Below are 27,578 nucleotides of genomic sequence, written 5' to 3'. Positions count from 1 at the left end.
TGGCTGTAACACTTTCAGTTTATTGGCTGGGGTGCGCTCAGGTGGCTGACCAGCCTGTGGGCCTGAGAGAAGCCCTGTCTTGTTTCTCCAGCCCCTCCTCCCATCTCACTACAGCGGTTTCTGGGGAACCCAAACTGACACTCCCGCCCCAGGAAACAGAAGTGGGGGTCACAACATGGAGGCTGGAGAAGGGTGGGAAAAGCACATTACAATGAAGATTAAGGGCCACCATAATACACAATACAGTGTGTAGAGACGGTGGGGAAGGTGGCAGGGTGCTGCTGATACCTGCCACACAGGCAAGGCCCTCAGGGAGGACTGGTCACTTGAAGTGTCTCCGTGAGAGCTGCAGCGGCCTGGCCCAGGCCCCTCGCACTGGCAGGAGACCACAAGGTGGTAGCTTATGAGTCCAATCCCTCCAACCTAGAGGACAGCCTCACCTGGCCTGTCAGCCCTGCAGGTCCTGGCATCTGTGGGCAAGGGATGGTGTATCCCCTTCTGCCTGCTGCCCCCACTGTCCAGTCTAAGTGACTGAGGGAAGCAGGACACCATCCTGTGCCCCTGGGTCGGGCAGTGGTCACTTCCTGCTGTGGAGTGTGTCCTGGAACTTGGTGCTGGTGTAGCGCAGGTGGAAGCCTTTTTTGGTGATAGTGTCGTCCGAGTGGAATTTCACAAGGACAGAGTCCCCAGCTGAGTACACCTCCTCGGGAGGCTGCAGGAGAAAGGGACAGGCATGAGGAGGAGGGCGAGAGGCTGGGGCTTCTCTCTTCCCTGCCCAAGATCCCAGCTCTAGGAAGGCAGGAGACTCCCTGATGTTCACCGGATCCCCCAGCCCCTTGAAGTGGAGTTCAAGTGTTGGGCTTTTAATGGTGCAGCTGGTCAAGGAGAAGCTCAGTTTGGAGTCAGCCTTCCATTGAAAACCAGCTGTGATCGTTAATAGGGTAATCCTGGGTCAGCCACCCTCCCTCCCTGCATTGCACACCACTCTTCAAGCCTACCAGGCCGTGGGGGAAAACAATAAGATGAGTGTGGCAGTGTGCAGGGCAGAGGTCACTGGGTGGGTGGCCTTCTTGGTGGCCCAGGGGGCTCTCAGAGAAGATGGAGCAGTGTTTGCAGTGCCCATAGGGGCGTAGAAGCAGCTGTGGTACGAGGCCACTCCCTACTCCCGAGTCTGGACCTGTCCTTTCCACTCCAACTCTGAACCTGTCCTGACTGTGGTCATGGACTGTGCCAGGTGATAGCCTTCCTAGGAGGCTTCACAAGCCCACACTGATGCTCTGGTCCTTCAGACACAGAAGGAATCATTCCTGAGAGCCTTGGAGCCATTTCTGGCCACTGTTCTTGTGGTTCTAGCTGGGGGGAGGGCCCTGGAGGAAGCTCCCTGGAGACATTCCATCTGGCATGGGACTCAGATTAAGGGACAGAGTGAGGAGGGGGCACTGGCTTGGTCGCTAGGGGATGGCAGAGCAGCTGGGCAGGCAGGCTGGGGGCTGGACATGCTTCCCACTGCCCACTCCACACTGGCCCAGCTGGTCACACAAGACTGAAGCTCTGCTCCCAATGGGAGGTTTGACCAATGCAGGGTCCAGCAGCTGCCACTACCCCTGGAAGGCTTAGCCTCCCAGGGACACCAGGCTGCCTTGGAGCTGCCATGACAGAGGTGGGGGTTGGGAAGTGTGCTGGAGTGTGCATGTGAGCACAGGTATGTGTGTTTGAAAGGGCAGCTGTGCGCAGGGAGGGGATGACAGCATATCCTTAAAATGGATGAGAAAAGCAGAGGACTAGAAGGTCTCCTGCAGGGGAACGAAAGCTGCCATGGGCTAGCCCATGGCCTTGGTAAGAAGCCCACGGAGCTGTGTGCCCGCCACCTGCTGGGACAGCAGTAGCAGTGGCTTCAGGACAAGCTGGCCTCTCACAAAGGGGAGAAACTGGCAGAGGAGGAGCACTTTGGGTCCCGGACAGGATTGGTGAGAGCAGCTCTCTCAGGCCCCCACTCCAAGGCCTGGCCCCAAAGCTCTGGCCCCCACTCCAAGGCCTGGCAGAAGCCTTGGGACATGGCTGGGAGGCTGTCCAGAGGGTACAGGGCAAACGCTATCCCTCTTCTCAGATGCAAGCTGCTTTGCAAGTCCAACCCAGCTGGTTCTGAGCAGGCCCAGGTCAGGGCAGAGCTGGGTCCAGTGGCTACAGGCACCCTAGACCAGATGCTGGCTTCCTGGCTGGGGCAGGCCTAGCATAGGGTGGCCCTCTCCAAGGGGCTCACCAGACCAGGTGTCCCTGCTGCAGCACAAGGCCAGCCATGTGCTGCCATTCGCACTGTGGCCTCTAGGGCCATAAGGTCTCAGGATTGGGGTTACATAAAGGATACCAGGGGGTTGTGGGGCCAGGAGAGTGCTCACCCCTGAGCCACAGTAGCGCCCCAGCCTGGGGGCCGTGCTGTCGTAGCCATCAAAGAGCTCCATGTAGTCATAGCCACAGTCCGTCTCTTCCTCCACCTCAAAGGTCTGGAACACAAGCTCCACGCCGTAGCCCTCCTCAGCCACAATGACCCACTCACAGTCCACACCCCCAGGGTAGTTGTTGTCGCCAAACTGGGCATGGGAGTAAAGGTCCTTGGTCTTCACATCTGCTCGCACCTGGCCTCCACACTCTGCAGAGGATGACAAGGTGGGCCACTGAGCACTTGTGTGCCAGGCAGGTGACAGGCCACGCTGAACTCCCATGGTGAGGGAGACACTAAGGACACAGGCCACATGGCTGACAACGGGTGGGCCAGGACTTGGCCCAGGGCTTGGCTAGAGAAAGCACTTGGGGAGCACCTCTAGAGAGATGGCTGAGGAGGGGCCTGGATGCTCCAGGGTGAGGTGCCCAGACCAGAGGAAGTCTCACTTTGTTGAAAAAGGACATTTCTAATTTGTTCCACGAAAGAAGGTGGCCCAGTGTCACCAGAGCTTCCGCTTTCAAGAGAGATGCTGTGTGTTTAGGTTTTATGTGAAAACTCCTGGGTTTTCAACGTTGCTCAAATGTTTAAAAAACACACTGTGTGGGGGCCAAATGCTGAAGTCCGTGGGGCTGATGGGGTTTGGCCTCTGAGTTGTGACCCTGTGCTGGGCAGAGCAAGTGACAGCACACAGGATGGGGTCATCAGTGTCCACTGTCTTCCTGATACCCTCTGGCCTCTCTCCTGTCTCCTGTGGAGACTGTCGGGACACAATTAAAGTGAGAGGCGGAGGCTCTAGGTCTGTGACCTGTGACAGGTAGCTCAATACCTAGCAGGAGACTGAAACTGGTGGCTAAAACCTCAGTGAATCCCGGCCTCTCCAAGCTGGGCTCTCACCTCTCCCTGTAGCCACATAGTTCACTGCTCTGCTATCCTCGAAGACCTATCCCTCTGGCCAACCAAGTGACTCACTGTTACCATGTCTTCCCCAAGCTGTGCTCTCCTCCCCAGCTCAGAATGTGGCCACCAGCCCCACCCACTCTTCCTGCCCTTATCTCATGTTTGGTCTCCAGCTGCCTTATCGCCCTGTGGGACTGTGAGCTGCCCAGTGGGCTGTGGAGAGGGCTCAGGCCTGTTGGATCACCACACACCCCTTGATCTTTTGAGTGGGGAGAAGACCACAGAAGCCCATGGTGGCCAAATAAGCAAATCAATACAGAGAGAGCCCCTCGAGGTCTGGGGTATTCATTTGCTGGGCTCATTTTTGTGATTTACACTTAGAATGCTGCCTTAGTAAATATCTCCATTAAGTGAACCAAGGCACTTTAGGGCTTGGGCATGGGTGGGAAGATGCACTGACACGTATACTACCATTCCCTCCCCATTCACCCGCAGGTTCCCTGTCCCACCCCACACATCACAGCCCCATCCCCACCCTATCTCTGAGGTGCTGGAGATCAGACCCAGGATCATGTGCACAGCAGACAAGCACTCTACCACTGAGTTATAGCTCCAGCACCATTTTCTGCCCTTTCTGCCCTAACTGTGACCTTTGCCCACCTAGTGCTAACTCTGCTCCTCCAGCCTGGTCATCAGAACACAGTATCTTATTCACCCCATCCACAGGGCTGTGTCCATCTAGCCTTCCCTATGTCCCATGTGAACCTCACCCCTGCCCTAGGCCTGGCTTCAAGACCAGGATCAGCTATGCCTCCAGAGCAAGAAATAGCATTTGGATGGCGCACTGGCCTGAGGTGGCCTCACCTGTGGCATGCGAGGCCTGGAAGCCCTTCCTCTGCACTGAGTTGTCAGAGTAGAAGCGCAGGAACATGCGGTTGCCTGTGGCCAGGACGGGTTCAGGCTTCTTGCTGCCACAGAAGCGGCCAAGGACCGGGGCCTTGGCATCACGCCCATCGAACACCTCTAGGTGGTCATAGGCACACTCGGGCTGAGATTCGATGTCCATCTCCACGAAGGTCTGCAGGGTGCAAGGAAGGAGCACAGACTAGGTGAGGCTGGTGGGGATGAGGGGAAGAGGCACACCTGCGCTCTGGATCCCGGCGCTCACGTACACCCCTGGAAGCAGTGACAGCTGTGTCATCCCCAAAGTATTCTGGGAAAGGAGGCTTCTGTGCAGACCAACTTGTCCTAAGAGGGATGGCAGGCCCGTGAGCTCAGCCAGTCCACCCTGTCTGTAACCAGCACTCATCCCTCATGTAGGGTTTAGAGATAAAATAGAAGGCACGTTGCATGGAGAGTCAGGGGGGCCCATGTGGGGCTGGCGGGCGGGTGCCTTACCAGCTTAACCCGGTGCCCAGGGGTGCTGGAGATGGCCCAGGTACACTCCTTTTTGCTAGGATATTTGTCAGGCCAGTTGGGGCTGGTGATAGTGCCGCTGGTGGATGTCACCTTGTGATCACAGCCGGCTGTAGGGATGTGAGTGATAGAAGAGGATCAGCAGGGATCCCATGTTCCCAGTCCTCCTGTGTAGAAGGCTCTTCCTGTGTCCTGTTCCCCACTTAGGAGATGGATTGAAGGCCTCAATCATTTCCTTTCCACTGGGCTCCCCACACTGGGGAAAAAACGACTGCCTTTTGCTACAGAAGCCCTGAGGCCCGGGGGGGTGACATCCACAAAAGCAGCCCTGCCCCAGGCCCTTGCCCCTGGTGCCTCAGCCCAAACCATGTCTCCCATGGGAACCCTCATACCAGTAATGTCCCATGCTCACACCCTCTCCCAGATCCCCAGCCACAAACCTTTGTGCATCCTGACACTGTCACCCATTGCTCCCGCGGCCTCCACAGCCACAGGGGACTTTGGCTCCTGACTCAGTCCTCCTGCCCTTGCTCCATCCCAGCCACCATCCTGAGTAATGTCAACATGCAGGTGGCTGGTCCACCTTCCACGGCCTCTCTGTCCCAACTCCTTAGCCCTGTCACTTCTTATCTTCCTTCTGTAGAACTTTGACTCAAGTTTTGCCACCGACACATCATCCTTCCACCTCTGCAGTGTGTTCAGGTCTCCTTTTTCTTGACAATCATTACTCCTTAAGGAGACCACCACAGTCCTGTTCTGTCTTCTCCCAGGAGAGCTGTCCCTCCATACGTTTGTTCCTGGAGGATTCCAGAATCTTGGGTGTGCAAATCTTCTACATGAAATGAAATAGTATTTGCACAGAGCCTACACATATCCTCCTATCTACTTTAAATGGTCTCTGGATTACTTACAGAATGCCTAGCACAATAAAGACGCTGTCTAAATAGTTGTTACACTTTGTTGTTTAGGGAATCATGACAAGAAGCCTGTACGTTTTCCAAACACAATCACTGTAGGCCTAACCATATGTCCAGTCTGAGGGTGACTGGGCCCACAGGGACAGCTCCTATGGACTCAGAGGACTGTTTCCTCCCAGGCAGACTTCCTGATTTTCCTCTCCAGCTGGACAATATTGCTGATCAGCCAACTGCTCAGTGAGGCCCGTCCCTTGGTTCCCCTTCATGCTGTCCTTCAACCTTAAGAAACCCTATCTGTGCTGCCCAACCTACCAGGGCCCACAATTCACCAGACACTCTTCAGCTCTGTCCTTTGCCAGCTCTGTCTCTCTACTTCCCAGCAGCCATCCCCAGCCTTCAGCCCTCCTTCCCCTCAGGCCCTTCTTAACTCAGCTGCAGCCCACCTCTCCTCAGGTGCTAGCCTTCCTCCCTCTCCTTCTTGGGAGAGAAAAGGTGAATAGATTGTCCCTCTGGGAGCTACTCACACCAGGGAACCCTTGCATTGCAAAGGGAGGGATGCACTGTCCCGCCCTCCCAGCCCTGAGCCCACAGAATTCAAGGTATCCTCAAGTGGCTCTTCCCGGAGCCTATTTCTCTGGTTGTGGCCCCTCTTCTTTCCTGCCCTTCCCAGCCAATCTTCAGGAAGCTGGCAGTCACCACATTCTCACTACTTATGTCTCCGCAATCCACAGCCGTGTGACTTCCGCCTTGGAACAAGTGTGGCTGCTCAACTACATGTTCAAAAGCCAATGATCACTATTGAGGACTGTGCTCACGGTCAGCCAGTGCACAGTGGAGCCAGAGAAAACAGAAGTGGGCAGGATTAAGTCACTCCACAGGGCTGAGTCTCAGTGCATGTACAGCAAGAGAGCCCAGAGCAAGCCCGCTCAGGTCACCGGTGAAGACCGCCCAGCCTCCTGCTTCCTCCGCTGAGCTGTGAGCTATTTCCATTACCCACCCATGGTTTCATATGGCCATTCTGCCCTTCCCATCCAACTCTGGTCCCCTTGTTCTGTTTCCCTGTACACACATTCATGCCTCTTTTCAACAAGGCCATAATAACCCTAGGTGCAGGGCGTTTCCTCTCTTGGCTCCTCTGCAAAACTCCCTCGGAAGTCAGATCTGTCATTAGCCTACACCTGAGTGTGGAACCAGGAAAAAAGCAAATGAACAGGCCTCCTTCCCTAGATGTTCATAGCTCTCCCGGCTGTCTTGATGCTGCCCTTTAACTTTAAAAAAAAAATTTATTTGATACAGGGTTTCACTACGTAGTTCAGCCTCCCCAGCATCGGGATTACAGGTGCGCACCACCATGCCCAGTCTCGGGGCCAGAGCAGTGCACCTGGGGTTCTGGAGCCCGCATGGCGTGAAGTACTGGGGATTGAACCCAGGCCCTTGAGCTTGCCAGGCAGGTGCTTCAATTGCCAAGCTATCTTCCCAGCTGGTGCTGCTATTTATCAAAGCTCTCCTTTCGAGAGCTCTCTTTCCAGAGATGGAATGCAGTGAAGCCAGCATCAGAGCAAGAGCCCTCCCACCTAAAAGTTGTGGGTGCTTTGTGGCTCATGCTCGAGAAGCCTGCCAGCAGCATCTGTGCTTTTAGCCACACTCTTAGCCGGCCTGCACACTGGGGGGAGGTCATTACAGACAGAAAGGCCCATGACATGGGTTAAGAAGCACTAATCCCCCGCAGAGCCTGCAAATGGGCCCCTGGGGCAGCTGTGAGCTCCTCTGCCTTGGCAGGAAGGGAAGGGAGTCCCCGCTGCAGGTGTGAAGTGAAAGGCAGCCCCCTCGAGGTCACTGGCACCAGAAAAGACCAAGCTCTTCAGGTCCTGAGGCCTACCCAGCACAGCAGGAAGCCCTGGCTGCCCTGGTCTCCCTGTCCCTACCTTCTTTGCAGTCATGTTTGTTGTCATGGAGGACGAAGCCGCTGCGGCACTGACACTCGTAGCTTCCAAAAGTGTTGACACAATCCTGTTGGCAGCCCCCGTTGTCCTTGGAGCACTCGTCCTTGTCTGCAGGGGGCAAAAGGACAAGAGGTCTATGGGGGCTCTGCTCAGGCTGAGGGCTGCTGGCCCAGGGAACAGGGAAGGCCGGGCTGGGCTTCCTCCTATCGGCAGAGCGCAGGAGCCAGCAACAGCCAGGGGCCACTTGGGGAGAGGGAGCCAAGGCGATGACAGGCTTCCGAGCACTGCACCAAGCGGAACCAGCTGAGGGGACCCCAGCTGTGGGGAGAGAAGGTAGGAGTGGGGAGGGAGGGCGGGGGCCTGGAGCTGATTAGCACAGGGACCTCTACCATTACCTGCTTACTGGACAGACGGACAAGTGGAAAAACAGACACACGGACAAGCAGACTGCAAGAGAAAGGAGCAGGACGCAGGGGTCCCTCTTTACTTCACAACAGGAAATGTCACAGACACCATCAAAATGGGGAAGGGGTGCCCCTGTCGGCTGAGGGGGACAGGGGAGGAGAGGAGAGCACCAGTTCTGTGCGGCCAGAGGAGGGGCCGGCCAGGCGGAGCGGAGGTGGGGGTGGGTGGGCTTGTCCAAGGTGAGCTTCCTGAGTAACGAAGGGTCTGGGGGGCCTGGTAGGCCTCACTGGGGGGTCCGGTTTCTTTTCTGCACTCGGTATTTGAGCTGCTGGGGGCGTCCCCGAGGGGGCTGCAGAGCTGGCCTTTTTTCTGAAACGAGAGAGAGGAGAAAACCGACCAAGGGGTGGAGGTGGAGGTGGAGGGCAGGGACCAGGGAGAGAACGCAGTGAGAACCACACCCAGGGCCTGCAGCAGGGGCAGGGTGGGAGGGCAGGCGGCCACACATGCAGCACAGCCATGTCTAGCAGCCAGATCATGGGACTGGGTTAGCAGGTGGGAGGAGGTGCAGCGAGAGGGGCCGGAGACTGAGCCTGCTGAGGGAGGAGCCCTGGAGGGACAGCAAGGCCAGGGTGCCCATGCTGGGGCCAGAGGAACAGGGAGTCACTGACAGGGGGAACAGCGTGTGCAGAGCCTGGGTGAGGGCTCTGCTTACTCCCCCGACGGCAGCTGCATTTACAATGTGAGACACAGACTCACACACACTCACGCACTCCCACAAATGCTCATAGGCAGACCCCTGCACAGCCCCATCCACACACGGACTGTGGTCCACACCCGCGTCGGACACATGACACAAACACACAGACAGACACACATCCACAATGTGCCACACAGGTGCAGACAGGAGATGTGGCCATGCATGGAAACCACGTCTGTACGACCTGTGCGGATGTGCACGTGGGAGATACATGTGACCTACTCCTGCACACGTGTAGGGTCTCATACACTGGCAGAGATACAAATGTGTACAGATCTACATGGTGAGATGCACACACAGGTGCTGGGAGCCAGATGTGGACGCACACACGTGCACACACAGACAAACAGGTCACCAGTAGCTCACACACGAAGCTGCTCACACATCTGTGCACACACACTCACATACATACACACACATGTGCACTGAGACATGGTCATCATGTATAAGCCACAGCCACATTGTTTTCAGGTCTGTGGTCACTTTGGGACTGCAGGCCTGGCACTAAGGCAGGCATTCAGGGTAAGTGTGGGGATCCCAATGGATACCCAGAATTCCAGAGATGAACCCCAAAGTGGAAAACTGCCTACTGATATTGGACTGGCCAGTGTCCCTGGTCTGTGGCAAGGGACCCCACTCCTGGTCTCCTCAGCAGAGGACTCAAGCCAGAGCATCGCCTCCCAGAAGTCCCTGCTTTCCCAGCCCTGCTCAGGAGGGCCAGACCGACTGGCGCCACTGGAACATGGGGCAGAGAGGTGGAGTCCCCAGCTCCCTTCCCAAGGGAGCCATCTCTGTTCTGCAGAGGGGAGTCTGCTCAGTGGCAGAGAAAGCTGCCTGTACCTTTGCATTAGATTGTGGGTAATGTGGGACGAGGGGTACCCTAGGACCAGTCCTGGGGTTCACTGAGGACCCTGTGGGACTCTGCTGGAGGCTACAGAGGGCTAAGCTCATGACTGAACAAAGACTTCCCTAAGGTGTTAGACTCCCTAACTTCCCCACCCCAAATACCTCATCTGGCATCTGACACACAGTAGGGGCAAAATACTCATGGAATGAGTGAGTGAATGGCTGCAGGAGGAAGGAAAGAGGGTCAGGCCTGGGGTGGCTGCCTCAATGCCCTAGAGAAGGGGCTCTGGCATTGGCAGAGGAGTGGGCAGACCCAACTCAGGACCAGGAAACAAGTGGCAGGAGGGGCAGGGGCAGGGGCAGAGGGAGTGGCTGTGGGCCCCACAAGGAGATGGCACTCACCCTACAGTGCCCAAATGCCCTGGAGGTGCTGGGGTCAGACTGAAGGTCTTCAGGCTCTTGCTTCTCCTTCTTGGCTTAGGGTCTCCTCGATGGGTGTCCCAAAAGTCCAAACAGCCCCCCTCCTTGGGGGCTGGCTCAAAAGCCCCAGGCCCCAAGGCTGAACCTTGATGCCCACCAGTGGAGGGCTCTCTGCAGGTTTCTTGCGCCACAGGGCAATGCGTGTGTGTGCGTGTGTGAGTGCACATGTGAGTGCACCTGTATGCGTGTGTGTTTTGTGCAAGGCTGAGCGCGGGGTGGGCAGTGTTGGGCAGGGGTGGGGGCAGGGCAATAACTCCAGACCTGACATGGGTGTTGCTCCCCTGCCCCCTCCAAGACTGGAGCAACAGAAAAGCAGGAAGAGACAAGAGTAAGCAGGTAATGGTTCCCCAGGGGCAGAGCCCACCCTGAGGAGGTGTTATGTGCCCTTAGCCCTTTGGCAAGCACCCTTCAGGACTTCTGGAAGTGCCCAGGGCAGGCAGGGATTGGCATTGCATCAAGAATAGGGAAGCAGCTCTTAAAGCCAAGCAGAACAGCTGGCAGTGCCAAGCAGGGAGTCAGAGCCCAAGAGAAGGTGCATGGCATCCAAGTGGGGAAGGCAGGGTGGTCACAGGGGGTACTGGAGGATACAGGACCCTGGGCAGGGAGGGAGACGGCAAGGGTTTGGCCCTGGACTTCCTGCCCGACCTATGCCCAGCCCACCAGGAATTGGGGGTGATGGTCCCTGCGCTACACCCCACAAAACTACCTGCTGCAGCCAAGCTATGGACTCCCTGCTCTTTCCATGCTCCACGCCACAAAGCTTCTGCTCTTCACTGCCTGAGTCCCAGGCCCTTTTGCCTATGAAGGACATCAGCTGCCTTGCAACCTAAGCCCAGCCAAAGGTGAAAGGGACAGGTGTCTGGAGACACTGCCCCTAGAGGCTGGGTGAGGGGCTACTACTATTTAGAACACTTAGAGCGGGCCAGAGGAGGCCAAGGGACTGCAGCCCCAACCTCATGTTGGGGCAGCTCTGAGCCCGGAAGGCCAAAGGGAGCTGAGTGCCCCTGTGGGCAAAGCAAGGCTTTGGTACCCAAGGGAGGGCAGTGACCCCCTCGTTTTGGAAGACCTCAGTCTGAACCTCTCCAGTTTGTGCAGGGTCTGCCTGGAGATCAAGTGGCTGCCACATAATCTGCCCCACACTGTAGAGGGCAGACAGCCTCCTCTTCCCCACGTGCCCTGTGTCCTCAGCCAAACTGAACTCCCTGTTCCCAAGACCTGTCCCTTCCTGGGCCTTGCCGCAGGCTCCTGCTACCCGGAATGTCCTCCTCTTCATTCCCACCTGGGTCTGTCTGGACTTCTCAGCCCTCATACCGTTACAATCTTGAGGTAATGGGATGGAGGCCTCAATGGGGCTGGCCTGGTTGGGACAAGCCGTGGTGGAGAGCTGGGGGCAGGCTGGGCACAGGAGTGCAGGGGTGGGGAAAGGGGAGCCCTTACTCTCCAACAGGAGGCAGGGCTGGCAGCTAGGCAGTCCAAGGATACCTGAGAAAAAGTGGGCCTTGAAGCCCTTTTTGGACACCGTGTTGTCAGACTTGAACTCCACGCGCATGTTGTTGTACTGGGAGGTGATGACCTCAGGCTTCTCAGAGCCGCAGAACTTGCCATGCAGCTTCGAGTCGGCGGTGAGCCCACTGCGTACCTCCACGAAGTCGTATTTGCACACCTGCAAGGGGCCCAGTTCTGCTGCCTCTTCCAGGAGGCCTCCTCTGACCACTGCCACCCTGAGGAAGCCCCACCTTGCTGATCCTCCAGCCCTAATAATCTACTCCCCCACTAGGTGCTCTTTGATGCTCCACAAAGCCCTGGGGTTGGGCCCCACACCCTTTATCCCTCCACGGGTTATGACTTTATGTCCTTCACTCCCACTTGCCATGTGTTCCTTCAAATGTACCCCCACTTCCCACACCTCCCTGAATTGGAAGCAGTGCCCTCCTCTACACTCACAGAGCCTTTCTGCCTGGTCTCTTCTGGAGGTTTGGAGGTAGGCACACACCTCATGCCCCTACCTTCTGCCCTCCTTGCCCCAGGGCTGGGGGGCACTTACATCGTTGCCCTCCGTCTCGAAGAAATCAAACTGCAAAGAGATGCGGTACTGGGTGGGGGCCACCAGCTGCCAGATGCAGTTTTTGTTTGGAGGGTACTCCTTGGGCCAGCCGGGGCTGGTGATGGAGCCATTGAGCTTGGTGAGGAAGCCACCACAGGCAGCTGGGGGGACAAGGGAGGTGGCATCACCAACCAGAGTCCTCACTGTAAGTAGGGGCCTGAGCCCGAGCTGGGACATAGTCAAGAGATGGAGGTCTTGGAGTGCTCCACCTAGAGCCTTGGGACAGATAGGGGTGAGGCCAGGGGATGGTGGGGGGCAGAGTGGCCTAGAAGAGTGAGTAGAGGAGCTGAGAGGATGCACACATGTTCACTTCTGCCTCCTCTGCTGGAGAACAGCACAGGACTCTGCAGAGCAGAGGGACATGGGGGTGGGGAGGCAAAGGGAGGGGCTCTGGGAAGCACACAAAGGGGCTACTCAGAGACACCGCAAGACCACCTGAGCTAGAGCCACCAGCCTAAAGTGCTATCCCTGGCACCCTGGAGACATGCACAGAGCTAAGAAGTGGTTTGTAAATTGTGGCTCATTACCCGTTAGTGGGTGATGATATCAATTAGCAAATCAAGATCATCGTTAACTAAAGAGAAAGAATGAAAACCCCAAAGCCAGCTCACATCATGCTGGGGCCAGTGCTCTGGGACTGCAGTCAAAGCACACTTCTTACACATGCGCTGGGAACGGAGCACGGGGTCCGTTCCATCTTCCCTAGGAAAGGGTCTGTCCAAGGGCACACTGAGGGGAACAGGGGTAACTGAGGGGTACTCACCCTCGCAACGGCGCTTATCCGGGGCCAGCTCATACCCAGGGTCACAGCTGCACTTGTAGCTGCCCAGGGTGTTCAGGCATCGCTGCTCACAGCCCCCACGGTTGGGCCGGGAGCACTCATCCACTTCTGTGGGAGAAAAGGGGTCAGAGACCCCAGGCCAGGCCTTCACCTGTGCTCGGCCTCTGCTGGAGCTTCTTGCCATCACCCCCAGCCCCATCCCTGGGAGCAGTCAGTGTCTGAGTATCACGTGTCTACCTAGCTCTAAACTCCCCATTTCCCAAGGCTGCTCAAAATCCCACAAATGGACCCCACAGGGCCTTCCTTCTGGGCACCCGGTCTGGCTGGCGGCCACCATCTCATCTGCCATTTCTCCTTCAGTTTACCCACAAAGGCTGTGGTGGGGGCAGTGCGACTGCACCCATTTTACAGATGAAGACTTTAGGCTCAGGTAAAATACCTCACAAGGACATGCTGATTTAAAAAGCCCCACACTGAAGCCAGGTGGGGTGGCCTCAGCCAAGGAGGCTGAGGCAGGGGGATGGCGAGTTCAAGGTCCGCCTAGGCTACATATGAAGCTCAAGACCAGCCTGAACTACATAGTCAGACTTTATCAAAAAGAAAGCAAATGACTTCACTCTGCCCATTGTTCTCAGGCATCGAGCCTCTACTCCCCACTGGGGTTAGACTTTGCTCCCAAGTCTGCCCTCAGCTCCTCAAGAGCAGGGCTCCAGTGTCTTCCCATCACTTACACCCTTCACAGAGCCATGGTGTTGAATGAGTGAAGCGAGAAGGAAAGGAGGGATGGAGGGAGGGAGGGAGGGAGGGAGAGAGACAGGGAAGGAGGAAGGGAGGGGATGGGCTGGCCACACCCTGGGCACCTTTAAAAAAGTTGACTGCAAAGCCAGCCTTGTTAATGGATCCATCAGAGACAAACTTGAGCCAGAGGCGGCTGGATGTGCTCTTGATGTCGTCAGGCTTCTCGTAGCCGCAGTAGCGCCCAATGAGGGTGCTGCTCTCGCTGTGCCCATCGCGTACTTCCAAATAGTCATAGGCACAGCTGTCGTGGCGCTCAATCTAGGGGACAGGGGCTGGATCTAAGGAAGGAGCCTGGGCAGTCCCCGGAGGCTGCAGGGGGTGGGCTGTCCAGGAGGGCGAGGGAGGGCTCAAGGGTCAGACCCCAGCATCTCTGACTACCTCAAAGGACTGGAATGTGAGGCCCACGTGGAAGCCCTCGGACACCTGGATCCGCCAGATGCACACCTTGCTGGGCCTGTAGTCATCTGGGTAATTGGGTGACTGGATATGGCCATTATCCTTCTTCACATCACCCCCACAGATGGCTGTGGGGACACGGGGTGGGGTGGGAAAAGTGGTCAGCATGCTTTACCCTGCTTGGGCACCCTTCCTGGCTTCTCCAGCCTTTCCTATGTGTCTCCACTGTGCGCCCTGCTGATCCCACCAGCTTCTGCTTGCTACCCGGAGGACCCACCACTGTGGCAGAAAGAGGGGTTCTAAGATGCTCAGGGATCTCCTATCTGACACCCCTACCCACCCTCCCACCCACCCCCACCGCCCAGTACCTTCATAGACGGCAAAAAAGCCTTTTCCAACCCAGTTGCTGCTGCTGCGGAATTCAACCCAGAGGCGGCTGTCGGTGGACACGATGGGCTCGGGGAGTTTGCCCCCGCAGAACCGGCCTGCAGATGCACAGACAGAAAAGCCCCGAGCCCCATGCTGTCCCAGAGAGGCTCCACAGTTCCAGGGAGCTCAAGGCTCAGCCTGGGCCTATAGCCGCCCTGCTACACATATTCCTAAAACTATGCACTGGCGGACTGGCTCCTAGCTCATCCAAGGCCCAGCGTGGCTGAGGCATAGGCCATGAGCATGTGTCTGGGGGGAAAGGTGGGTCCTGATCATACCCAAATGCACATGTGTTTCAATGACTTTTAAAACACACTACCATCATTGCTGATCTGTCCTTTCTTAGTCTCCAAGTAAGAAGTAACAACAAAGAAAATAACAGAGCTCTCTTGGCACATTAGGCCCTGCTCCCCCAGGGAAGCCTTCCTTAGCAAATGCAGGGGAGGCCCAAGGACCTCAGCAAACCTCAATAGGAGGACTGAGTCAGAAAACAAAACCCCGCAAGGGTCAACATGAGGGACGAGGCTGGCCATCTGTGGAATTCTCGGCGTCAGACATCAACTGGGAATGATTTGTGTGTTCCTAAGAAGGCTGGGTGTTTCCCAACTTTTGGCAAGGGACAGAGAGGGTGCTGGCCTGGGAATGTCAGTTGTGAGTAAGAAACTGCATCTTGGAGATGCGAGCAGGTTGCAGAGGAAGTGCTGTAATGACAGCTGCTTTGGCTGACGAAGGCGAACGACTGGAATATCAGAAACGGCTGCGGGGGTGGGGGGGCAGGAATCTGTCCCACTTTCTGTCCAGGTCATGGAGCAGACTGCATGGCAGTCCCAGGAGCCTGAGGAGAATGTCCAGATGGGGGAAGGAGTATCCACAGCTCCTCCGGCTCACTGCAGATGTCCTCTGGTGACAGTATGCACTAGGCCCCAATTCCGTCTGCAACAGGGACTTCTGTGTCCTGTGGGCTTGACCCACTTAGCCCTCTTCTCACCCTCCGCCCATCACTCACACACGCGGCCAGGACAAAGTGTCCAGTGCACGGGGTCAGGCCACCGCACCAGGTGGAAAGCCTCTGAAGTGAGTTAACAGCCGGCCCGGCAGGGCCAGGAGCTGCTTTTGAGCCAGGCTACACCCTGTGCACTGAGCCTCTATCACTGCAGACAGAGAATGTGGAGCTCTGAAGTCATTTCATGAGGAACACAGCCTGGAGCCGGGGGGACGTGCACAATAACCCCCCACTCTCTGTCCACTCCAATGACTGTATCCCAATAGCAACAGCCACTTTCTGAGGGAAGCTTAGAGCATGGATGAGATGTTCCCAGGCCTGCTGCTATCTAATGAAGGACTCAGCCAGGATGAACTACAGCAGAACTCCAAGTCCCACACCAGGATGCCACCCCATTCTAACAAGGAATCAGACCCAGCATGGTGGCGCTACCTGTAATCCTAACACTACGTAGGCCGAGGCAGGAGGATCATTGTGAGTTTGAGGCCAGCCTGGGATACATAGTGAATTCAAGTCCAGTCTAGACTATACAAGGCTTCATCTCAAAAAAATAAAAATAAAATAAAAAAAAACAACAAAGACTAAGGTACCAGGGAGCAAGTCACGCAGTGACATCTTTACCTCGGAGGGGTGCCTTCCTCCAAAAGCCGTCGCGCACCTCCACATAGTCGTACCAGCACAGGCGGCTGCGGTACAGATCCATGGAAGTGAAGTTCAGGATAATCTGGGGTTGGGGGAAGAGAAGAGGGTTACTCTGCACTCACCTCCTTGGGCCAGCCACTTGACCACGCCCCCATGTTCAACAGGTCGCCAAGGCTCACAGGTAACCATCTGCCAGCTCTGGTCAGCATTCTTCCCAGAGAGGCCAGTCCAGTCCCGCTGAAAATGTGTCCTTTGACTGCATCACAAAACTTGAGGGAGAGACCAGGGTCCCTTCCCTGCCTTGCCATCCCTGGTAAGAGGCCACTACACTGGCTCAAATGGCCAGCTCAGCTCCTTCCCAGGCAGTATAAACAACAGTGTCTCTAAGAGGAAACCAGTTTCCGCAGGGCCACAAAGGGAGCGCGGTGGCATAATGATCCTGGAGGTCTGAGAGGAGAAGGTGCCAGAGAAGACAGGCAGCAGGCAGGAAGCTGAGTCACCCATCATCGCATGTTTATTGGGTGCTGATCCTCAGCAAGGGAACACTAACTGTTAAAGGAAAACCACAACTGAATCAGTCCCAAGAAAGGACTTAAGATAAATTCTGTCCGCAAGGAGCTGAGGGCACAGAGATAAGACATAAGCATGAATAAACATGCAGTTAAAAAAAAACTCAGCCTCCAGCCTTAAGCTGGGTCTGAATCTCAGCCTTGAATTTTCTGCTGGGAGTTCTTGGACAAATAGCCAACCTGCTGGAGCCTCTGACCCTGCCTAGCTCTCCCAGGGATAGGTAGTGTCCTGGGTGGCTCTTCAACAGCAGGCCTAGCCCTTATCATCCATGTTCACCTGACACTGGAAGGGCCAGCAGGGAGCCCCTGGGTGAGGAAACACGCTCCCCAGCTTCCTTGGTAGCCCCACAATGAGCCCGGAGCCTGCTCTGGGCACTTACTGTGAGCTACAAGGTACATGCAGTGGACACAAAGGGGCCTGAGGGGCTGTCCCATTCCATGCAAAGGATAGCAGGTTCCACCTCTCCTGTGTCTTAGAGGACAGTTAGATGCACACAGAAGAGAGGCCAACAGGAAGCCAGTCCCAAGGTGGGTGCTGGCACCTGCTGCCTGTGTCAGGGAGAGCGCATTTCCTGATCAAGGAAGAGCCTCAGGTTCATCTCAGTGCTGGCTAACTGGAACACCCACCTAGATGACCTTCCTACCTCCCGGCCTCTTATCCTTTGACGCCCTTTTTGCAGCCCTGTGGGCCATACCTGACTCAGCACACCATTCCCTGGCCCGGATTCCCTGAGCAACCCCTTGAGTGAGCCTGTGCCCCTCCTAATCATGGTTCCCAGGGCCTGCTCTGCATCCTGTCGCCTACTCTTTCCCACCTCACTCTCCCAACAGCTCTCCCAATGGCCCTGAGAGATCCCTGGGTCAGTGGGGCACACATATCACTCTTCCCTGAGCCTGCTCACTCCTGTCCTTGCCCACCGCAGGGCCCCTTCCTTCCTTTCTTAATTTCTGTTTTGTTGCATTAATTCCCACATCAGTTTAAATACGTTTATTTTTTTCTTATTTATTTATTTATTTATTTATTTATTTGTGTGTGTGTGTGTGTGTGTGTGTGTGTGGCCAGCTCAGCCTACCTGGGGGTGGGGCTGGCTGGCATGTGGTGCTGGGGGATTGAACCGCGGTCCCTGTACTTTGCTAAGCTTGTTCCAAGTAGGTGCTTTAGACCCCTGAACCATCTCACCAGCCCCAAATACGTTTATTTTTGTATTTATTTATTTTAGTGTATTTGGTTGTTGCAGAGTCTCACTAAGCAGCTCAGACCAGTGGTGATCCTCCTACTTTCAGCCTCCCCAGGGCTGGGATTACAGGTATGCATCACCATACCCAGACTCTGGCTGGCTCAGCCTGCCCTGGGGCCAGGGCTGGCGTGGCACGTGGTGCCAGGGATCGAACCTCGGTCCCTGCGCTTGCCTAAGCTTGCCTAAGCAGGCACTTTAGTCTGCTGAGCTATCTCGCTGGCCCTAAATACATTTATGTTTGGGAAACTTTTATTAATTGTGATGCCCTGAGACATAACTGAGTGAGATCACAACTGTAGAAAGTCAACCATATGTGATTTAAAAAAATTTTTTTTAAATTTTATTTATTTATTTGTGTGTGTGTGTGTGTGTGTGTGTGTGTGGCCAGCTCAGCTCACCAGGGGGTGGGGTTGGCTGGCATGTGGTGCTGGGGGATTGAACCACGGTCCCTGTGCTTTGCTAAGCTTGTTCTAAGTAGGTGCTTTAGATCACTGAGCCATCTCACCAGCCCCTAAAAAAAATTTTTTTTAATGTCTTTTTGAGACAGGGTCTCACTGTGCAGTTCAGGCTGGCCTTGAGCTCACTTTGTAGCGTACGTAGGCTGAACTTGCAACAATTCTCCTGCTTCAGCCTGCCTAGTGATAGTATAGGCCCAGCTTGTGACTCTTGATTATTACTAATCATCAGGAAAGGTTGTTATTATTGCTATTGTTGCTATTACGATGAGCTCTAGCATTTTCAAACCATGACGTTGCAAATCCATTCCATTCCAGCCAGTATCTCATTATCTGTTTAGAAAATAACCAAATGTGATCATAGAAGAGGCAGAAATCCTGCAGACAGCATTGTCAACCCTCTCTCTCACTGCTCTGCTTCGCCCTGTACTCACTTGAAAATCAGGAACCCTCAACATGCTGCCTGCTGGGCCTTACCCAGAGGCCTGCAGGTGCCCACAGCAATGGTCTCCGGTCTCCATCTTAGGGCTCCAGAACACCTCCTGCCGGCCGTCAGTGCTGCAGACACATTCTCTGACCACCTTTCCTCACCTGCAGCCACTTCTGTCTGTCCTATTCCTGCCATCACCTTGACCTGGCACTGCCCCGAAGTCCTAGCTCTTAACTCATTAACCAAAGCAGACAGCACTGAACTGTGATGCCAATGAAATCACACCTCCCCTTGTGTATGTAACTCCCTATAAAATCCAAAGTCCTCAACATGCGAAGGGCCCTTTGCCTCTCTCATGCCATCTTCCCTGTCTCCTTGCTCACTCGGCCTCAGCCACTCTGACCTTGCCCATCCTTGGAGGGCCTCAGATACACCAAGCCAACTGCAGGGCTTTGCAATGGCTACCTGGGAGCTCCGCCAGCTATGTGCCATGTGTGCTCTCACTTCCTGCTGGTGTCCCTGACTCTGACAGCAATGAGGCCATCCCTGACCATCTCACAAGAAGTGGGAGCCCCAATCCTGCCCTCCTACTCCCTCCTGCTGATGCCCCCAATATTTATCCCCACTCACCACTGCACAATGACTTGATTGTCTGCTTATCAGTTGCCTCTCCTCACCCCACATTCAAATGCAAAGAGAATTTCTTTTGTTTAATTCACCACCATCTTGACACAAGGCACATTGCTGTTGCTTAAACATCATTTTGCCTTCAGGAATCTACAGACAGACTTGCCCAAGCTTATAAGGAGGGAAACCTAAAGGTAATTATTAGCCAGGCACGGTGGTGCATAACTATCATCTTAGCACTCAGAAGGCTGAAGCAGGAGGACCACAAAGAGTTCAAGGTCAGCCTAGACTACATAGCAAGAATGAAAACTTGAACAAACTTAAATGTCCATCAGTACAGACCTGCAGGGGGTGACCGAAAAATTAACAGAGACTCAAAATGATAGAATTCTAAGCAGCATGGAAAGGAAGGGGCTAAATCTCTATGAGCTGACATGAAACAGTGACGTGGTTCACTATTAAGAACATGAAGACTGGATATGTGAGTTTAAGTCAGGATCTAGAAGGATGCAACTGTTCCAACGGCTTAGTTGCCTCTAACAAGTGAGATTTAGAGGAAGATGAAGAGGGAGAATATTCACTTCTTTTACTTATGTCCTTCTAGACTGCTCAAAAATTTTACAATATGTACTTTAAAAAAAAATCTAACAAATGACAAAAATATCTTGAAAAGTGATGCTGGCTAAACATGCCAGTGCATACCTGTATTCCACCACTTTGTGGGCTGAGGCAGGAGGATTGCCAGAACAGCTTGGGTAACTATTAACTTAGCACCACCCAGTCCCCCCAAAAAAAGTTAAAGAAAGGGGTTGGGGATGTAGCTCAGTGTGAAAGTCCTGGGTTCAATCCCCAATACAAAGAAAAAAGTCTGGATGAAGGAAGGATTTCACAAGGGCCTACTGTGTGCACTGTGGCTTCCAAAGTCACCCCCTCGCTGGCTTCCACATGGTCCCACGGCTGTCAAGGCACAGCAGGAAGCAGGGGCCCCTCCCTCAAGGAAAGAACCTGCGCTGCTGCTGGGGAGCAGCCTCTGGAAGGCACAGCGCTGGCTATACCGAGACTAGAGGTGTCTAATTAGGACTTGTACCGACTTCTGTCATGTGGAAACAGCTGTGCCCTGGTGGCGGGGCAATGCCCTCTGCCAAAGAAAACCTGGCCAGCTCCACCACTTCCTGGCTGGAGACTTCCGGCCTGAGGCTTAGCTTCCAGGAGCCTCGGGATCTTTGTCTAAAAGATGGAAGTGGCCACAATGGCTGCCCTGGGAGTGTGGAGATTAATGACACACAGGGAAAGTGACTCCTAGCGCACCTGCATGTAAAAACATCTCCTTGCCCTGTGGGATGCACCAGAATGATTGAATGCTTGGCTTCATGCCGGGCAGGCGCTGCCTGTGCTGTGTACCGCGCTGCCCCGGCCACTCACTGGCTGGCCTCCATGTGGCTGGACTGCACAACCACAGGCCTCTCTCCGGACTCCAGACACCAGTTTCTTTATTGTAAGAGCACGACGATTACATGACCTGCCTCATAGGGCTTGGGGGATTACATTAATGCAAATAAGGCTCACAGGCTCTGGTATACAGTAATCGATCACTAAATGTAAACTTTAGTTAGCCCAAGGTATTTTAATTTCTTTCCCTGTACTGGGAGTTAAAACCAGGGACTTTGCACTGAGGTACACCACCAGCTTTTTTCTCATTTTTTATTTTGAGACAGGGTATTGGTAAACTGCCTGGGCTGGCTGGTGCTGGGGTTACAGGCATGCACCACCATGCCCACCTAAGATGTTTTGATTTGGAATGGTGCAGATCAGAACCCTAAAAGTAGAGCACAGTAAGTAGGGTGCCAGAGAAAGCTGACCAAGATTCACTCATTTACTGTATCAGGAATATAGAAAACTTAACGGCAGCCCATAGTGGTTGGCTGGATTTTCACTATGTGCTACGTACTACTCTAAAAAATTTTGTTTTGTGTAAAACTCACACAAAACCCATGAAGAAGGTACCATTGGGCTGGCAAGATAGCTCTGCGGACTAAGTGCCTGCTTAGGCAAGCACAGGGACTGGGTTCGATCCCCAACACCGCTTGCCGGGTGCACTGAGCCGGCAACTGAATCTGGGTGTGGTGGTGCATTCCTGTAATCCCATCACTGGGGAGGCTGAAAACAGGAGGCTCACTATGAGTCTGAGCTGCCTAGTGAGACCCTGTACCAAATACATTTTTTTAAAAAAAGGTACCATCATCAAGCCTATTTTACAGGTAAGGAAACAAAAGCACAGAGAGGGTAAGCAACTTCCCCCAAGATCACCCAGCTAATAGAAAGCATAGCTGGATATCAAACCCAGGCATTTGGGCTCCCAGACTTAGGCCCTCAGCCCTTCCATGCGACCCGGCTGGCCTGCTGACTAATTCTGGTCAGCAGCTGTGCTAAGCACAAGCATCCACTTCCCTGCATCCTCAGAACCCCACACACCCCACGACCCGAGAAGCTGCTAGACCCTAAGGGAGGTCCAGCACAGGCTTTGTTGAGGGTGGCCCCCCTATCTGGTTGGGGGCCACGTGGAACAGGAAGGCATCAGGAGGAAGAGGAGAAAAACGAGGAGGAGGAGGAGGAGGAGGAGGAGGAATTTGGTTGGACCCCGAAGAGGTAGGATTTCAGAAGGCAGGGACAGGAATGAGGGTGGATACTGGCAGCTCCAAATGACACTCACAGAGCTTATCTTCTTGGCTCCTTGGTAAAATCTGCCTGGAGAGCACAGGCTCTCCCTCAAAACACTCTCTTCCTGCCCCTAAAGACTATGCTTTGTTGCCTGGGAACCAACGTGAGTCTTTGGCCCCACAGTTAATTACACGAGTGGATGAAGAGAACCCTAAGAGAAGGCTTTCAAGTTAGGCCTGTGGCACACACCTGTAATCCCAGCATTTGGGAGGCTGAGGCAGGGGGATCACTGCAAGCTGAAGGCCAGACTGGGCTCCACGGTCTGAACCACACAGCAAGACCCTGACTCAAAGTATAAAAGGCTTGCAAAGAGACTCTTTCTTGACATATGCATAGTTGCGTAAGAGTCCCCTATTATTCGCATTTCTGGCAATAAAAAAAACAACCTACTGGCAGCCAAAATAGATGTCAAAGTCCAGCCACTAAAGTAGTTACCTATTTCAGGTTTACTTTAGAAAGATCAGATTTTGGTGTCAGATAATCTAGAACTAAATGCTGGTCCTACTGCTACTATTTGTGTAAAGAGAGCAGATTCATCCTAGCATTTTTTTTTTTTTTCCTTTGAGACAGGATTTCGCTTTTTACATATCTCACTATGTAGTTCAGGCTGGCCTCGAACTCATAACAGTCCTCCTGCCTCTGACTCCCAAGTGCTGGGGTTATAGGCGTGTCCCATCATGTCCAGCAAGATTTTAATTTATAAACAGGCTTCAGAAAACAGCAACAGAAAGCAGCATCATTATTCTATGTCACCAGCATCTTGGGGCTCCCCAACCTCTGCAGATCTTTTCACTAGAGATGTCCACAGGGTGTCACCTTAGGTTCCCTTACAACTCCTTTAGCATTTACCCAGTGCATTTCTACAATCTTGCATTCATTAATTTGGGCTTTTTAGCTCTAACCCACTTCTTCCCCTGGACCTCTGGGCAGGTTCTGAAAAAAGATGGCATCTTGTGGGAATTATGGAGGGAGCAGACCCAAAAGAGAGAGAGGCTTCTGGGCAGGGCTATGCCTCTACTAGAGAGAGAGGGCAGCCAATACAGTCAGGAATAATGGGAAGGGAGCTGGTCCTAACCAGGCTGTCTTACCCTGTGACGGAGCCAAACTCCTGAACAGGAAAGAGCAACCCTCCACCTGCTTCTGTGCTGCTCGGAGCCAGGACCATGTTGGTTACTGCTTGTCCTCATGCCTTGCCCACTGTAGGGGGCACACAGTTTGCTAATGAGCATCAAAGGCATTGCTGAGATACCACAAGGCTTTAAAGTACCACTGTACTGCAATTAGACATGTGTGCCATCATCTATGATAATTAAAGCCAAAACAAGCTGTGCGTGGTGACACACACCGTGTAGTCCTTGCTACTCGAAAGGGGGAGGCAGAAGGGCTGCAAGCTTGAGTCTAGCTTGGGCAACTTAGTGAGACCTTGTCTCAAAATAATATTTCTCCCCAAAGGAAGGTGGGGCTGGGGATGTACCTCAGTGGTAGAGCTCTTGCCTAATGTGCCAGATGCTGGATTTGATCCCTAGCAGAAGAGAACAAAACAAAGCTACACACAACAAATGGGACACAGGCCTGGCCAATCATGTGCTCAGTCTTTGTTATTATTATCTGTGAGTAAGTTTCCAAAAGCCAGAGTAGGGGGGAAGGACTCTTGGGAGAGGGATGAGGCGGCCAGGACTCAGCCCATTCAAATCAGCAAAACACTGCAATGTTAAGTAAGATTTAAAACAAGAGAAACAGAAGGGATGGATTCACTTTCGAGGGAAGACAGTAGAATGCAGCTGAGAGAAACAGAATGACTCCCTTCTCAATAAGTCTGTCACAAGTGAGAATCATCTTCAGATTGCAAAAATAAAAATAAGCATTGTTTGGAAAGGAAACGGAAGCTTCTCAATAGGACAGAAGAGTCAGTGAGTACCTCTCTAAGTTGGCTTCTGTCTCCAGGCTCACAAATGACATCAGAGGACAGTCAAATAACTTGCAGATGTGATCAGTGTGTATAATCTTGAGAACCCAGGGCAAAAGCTTTCCCAATTTCTAAGCAGGATATGTGTGCCTGTGTGCATGCTGGGAGGGAAGAGGAGTGGATTCTGGGAATTGCAAACCACTGAGCTGAACAACAATCCTCAGTTAGACACATGGTCTGTGACCTTTTGGAGAAGCATTGCATCACTGGGTGCCAGTTAGGGTTCGCTTAGAACAAGCCCATTAGACCCATTTCTCTTCCATTCTAAAGAGGTGTGATCAGGGCTGGGGGCCTGCTATGTGCAAGGCTCTGGGTTCAACTCCAGCACCACAGATAAAGGAGGGCCATGAGCACGGTGAGCAAGAGTGGATTTGGTGGGGTGAGGCTTTCCAAATAGGTAGTCAGCATGGATAAAGCACTTCTAGTACCAAGGAAAGAAAGGTGATGAAGGACCCATGGCAACCTGTGGCTAGAAGGCGATGACATTAAGTGGTGTCACAGCCAGTGGAAACCTGCACATGAATGGATGGGCAGAAGTTTGGAGACAGACCGTGGATTTGCTGTGGTCTGGGGCCTGTTCAGCATTTTGATCGAAGACCAGGACAGAGACCCAAAAGACATGCTTATTAAATGTGCCCCATAGCCATCTGCTGGAGGCAGAAGTTTGTGTGGCAGCATTCTTAGAGTGATCTGCTAGAATGGAACCTGCAACCAGTAAGAAGGTCCAAGCCAGCTAGTGGCTGCCTGAGGACAGCAAGGACCACATTCCAATCAAGGGCAGGAAAGCTGCCTAGATCAGTCTGAGGAACCATACACATATGAAGGGCATGGAAGCCACCCTTCGCTGGGACCTAAGAAGGCAGAGGAGAGGCCTCCCAGGCCGGAAGAGCGGTGTGACTGCAAGGGAGGGAGGTGCTCCAATGCATTATTCTGCAGGGGAGGACAGCCAGTTCTCCAGGATAGTGCTTCCTGGTCTATCTAAGAAGAGACTGCAACATTACGAGAGCAAAAGGGAAAAGTGTGTGTGTGTGTGTGTGTGTGTGTGTGTGTGTGTGTGTGAGTGTGTGTGTGTGTGTGTTACAGGGATTTAATCTAGCACCTTTGCACTAAGTTACATTCCCAGCTTTTTTTTTTTAATTTCTTACTTTGAGATAAGGTCTCGCTAAGTCATTCAGTCACGCAGGCTAGGCTCAAACCTAAGATCCTTCTGCTCCTAATCCCAGAGTGTTGGCTTCACAGGCGTAATCTGGCCCCAGAATGAGATATTCTGAGAAGTAGTAATCCCCTCATCAGCTCAGGTATTTAAGGCTAAGCAACCATGCAAGGGGAGCCTGCACCAGACAGGCTCTGGGTCCTTCTAGCACTTGGTGTGCACCCCCAGCCCCAGGAGTAGTGAGCAGGACAGGCCAAGAAGATAGGGACACTTCTGACCCACTTTGCAGGCTGATCCAAAGTCAGACGCCCAGGGCAGTGAGTATGCAGTTGAGAGCTTACCCAAGGGCTGAGGGAAGGAGGCTGAGGTTCCTCTGCCTCAGGACAATCAGAAGGGGAGAGGTGGAGGGAGAAGTGAACAGCCAGCAGGAGGCAGCAGACCTCAAAATCAGCCCCGTGGGGACACGAATGGGTCCCAGCCCAGGTGGGAAGAGGAAGGGCGGGAAGGAGCTACAAGAGCCACACTGGAGCATCTGCCCTGTTCCTCTGTTCCTAGCAAAGCTGGGAAGGACCCTTCCCGAGCTCCCCTCCCTGATGAAACAGATGAAAAGGTCCAGAGTTGGAGCCAAGCAGCCCAAGGCCACTCAGGCCACCAGAGGCAAAGCTGATGGAACCTAGCCCTGGGAAAGGTTCAAATCCCACCTCAGTCCTTGTTAGCTGTGTGATCTTGGGCAAGTTACTTAACCTCCTTGCGCCTTACTTCTCTCCTCTATAAGATGAAGACAAAGGGTGTCCAAAGGACTGGAAGGAGACACTACATGATGACCACTTAGAAAAGCACTCAAGAAGAACTAAGCAATAGCACACAGCACTATCTGCAATCAGTGCTGATTCGAGACTGCTGAGAGCCATGCTGACTCAGACTGGCAGGAGCACTCCTCACTGTGGACCTGATGCCTCTGCCATCTCAGATGGGTGGCACTCCTGTAGCAGGAGTCGCTGAGCCAGGCTCCCAGGAGGAGACTGCTCTCCCCCACACGGAGGTTACCTTCTCCCCTGGTGTGACCGAGATGCGCCAGACGCAGTGCATGTGAGCAGAATAGCCGTTGGGGTACTCGGGGGAAGAGAAGTTGCCTGTGCTGTCTTGTAAGGTCTCTCCGCAGGCTGTCAAAGAAAGGAAATGACTGGGCAGCTGGCTGGGGTGCCCAAGCCCCCCACCTCCTGGTTCAAGCACCCCTGGGCCCTAGAGGAGAGAGGAATAGCTAAGGAGTGCCAGTCCTGTCCCTTTACGATCCACCCCCTCCTATGACCCTGGGCCTAGTGCTGCCAGGGTAACTAGATGCTCTGTTGTCAAGGCAATGTGAATCCAGAGTTAGGGTCAAACTCCTATGGTGGACCTCAGCTCATCCTCATCCCCTCAGACGTTTCTCTCCTCCCCTGTGCTGTGCCAGCCATGCACCCCTCGGTCTCCCAGGCCCTCTAGGTGGGTAGCTCTGCTTCTCAGCACTACCTGGTCCCAGCTCCCATTCAGCCCTTCTCTGAAACAGCCTATCACTTGGAATCCATCCCTACAGACTTGGAGCTGTGACCTTTGTGGTGGCCTCAGGTCCTGACCTCCACCTCCTCCCCTCCCAGCCTGTCCCTTCCTCCTCTGACCTGGACACTTGTAGAGCTTGCGGGCCTGGGCAATGTCCCCCTTGCTGAGCCGGGTCCTTTGGCCGATGGGAGGTTTCACCCCATTCACCTCATACTTGGGGACAATGGTGTCCAAAAAGATGCCCCTGAGGAAGATGAGGAGAGGTACGGCCGAATCTCAAGACAGTAGGCCAGGAATCAGGGGAGTGCGCCTGTCTGCACCCATGGGTCACAACCTTACCAGAGCCCAGACATTCCTCAGCAGGGTCAGTGACCAGTGGAAATATCAAACCCTATCATTATGCTGCCCACTGACCAGCTGCCACCCTGCCCCGTGGCAGCCAGGCCTCAAGAGCTGAGGGAGCCCCAGGAATGCTCCGGAAGGCCCTAACTCCTTCATCTCCACAGCCCCACCCAGGGCCTGCTCCTGCGCCCCTCTTGCTGATTCAGCCCTGAGGAACTCTCCCAGGACAGCCCAGTCTGTCTTCTCCCTGACGACAGGGAGGTGTCTGGCAGCATCTGGAGCCAGGCCAA

The 27,578-nt window shown here is 54.0% G+C and overlaps 1 protein-coding gene across 3 annotated transcripts in view; it reads right to left on the bottom strand.

Annotated features, from left to right (window-relative positions):
- The window catches only part of Bmp1 (bone morphogenetic protein 1), a 40,960-nt gene continuing 13,382 nt past the window's right edge, over positions 1 to 27,578 (bottom strand). For 2 of the 3 annotated variants that reach the window (XM_004630645.2, XM_023714613.1), the window contains 14 exons: positions 27,066 to 27,190; positions 26,458 to 26,573; positions 16,234 to 16,336; positions 14,549 to 14,665; positions 14,163 to 14,308; positions 13,847 to 14,042; positions 12,969 to 13,094; positions 12,146 to 12,306; positions 11,584 to 11,764; positions 7,596 to 7,721; positions 4,736 to 4,863; positions 4,202 to 4,415; positions 2,397 to 2,647; positions 1 to 712 (listed from right to left, as the gene is read on the bottom strand). In XM_004630645.2, the coding sequence (XP_004630702.1) occupies positions 578 to 712; positions 2,397 to 2,647; positions 4,202 to 4,415; positions 4,736 to 4,863; positions 7,596 to 7,721; positions 11,584 to 11,764; positions 12,146 to 12,306; positions 12,969 to 13,094; positions 13,847 to 14,042; positions 14,163 to 14,308; positions 14,549 to 14,665; positions 16,234 to 16,336; positions 26,458 to 26,573; positions 27,066 to 27,190 (2,125 nt within the window). In that variant the 3' untranslated portion in view covers positions 1 to 577. Of the gene's footprint in view, positions 713 to 2,396; positions 2,648 to 4,201; positions 4,416 to 4,735; positions 4,864 to 7,595; positions 7,722 to 8,061; positions 8,388 to 11,583; positions 11,765 to 12,145; positions 12,307 to 12,968; positions 13,095 to 13,846; positions 14,043 to 14,162; positions 14,309 to 14,548; positions 14,666 to 16,233; positions 16,337 to 26,457; positions 26,574 to 27,065; positions 27,191 to 27,578 lie in introns of those variants that run through there. The other variant, XM_023714614.1, reaches the window with a different exon arrangement.

This window comes from Octodon degus, unplaced genomic scaffold (genome assembly GCF_000260255.1).
Source record: "Octodon degus isolate 3935 unplaced genomic scaffold, OctDeg1.0 scaffold00036, whole genome shotgun sequence".
Lineage (NCBI taxonomy): Eukaryota > Metazoa > Chordata > Mammalia > Rodentia > Octodontidae > Octodon > Octodon degus.
The sequence above is the reverse complement of the archived record's forward strand: the minus strand, read 5'-3'. Positions and strand labels throughout refer to the sequence as shown.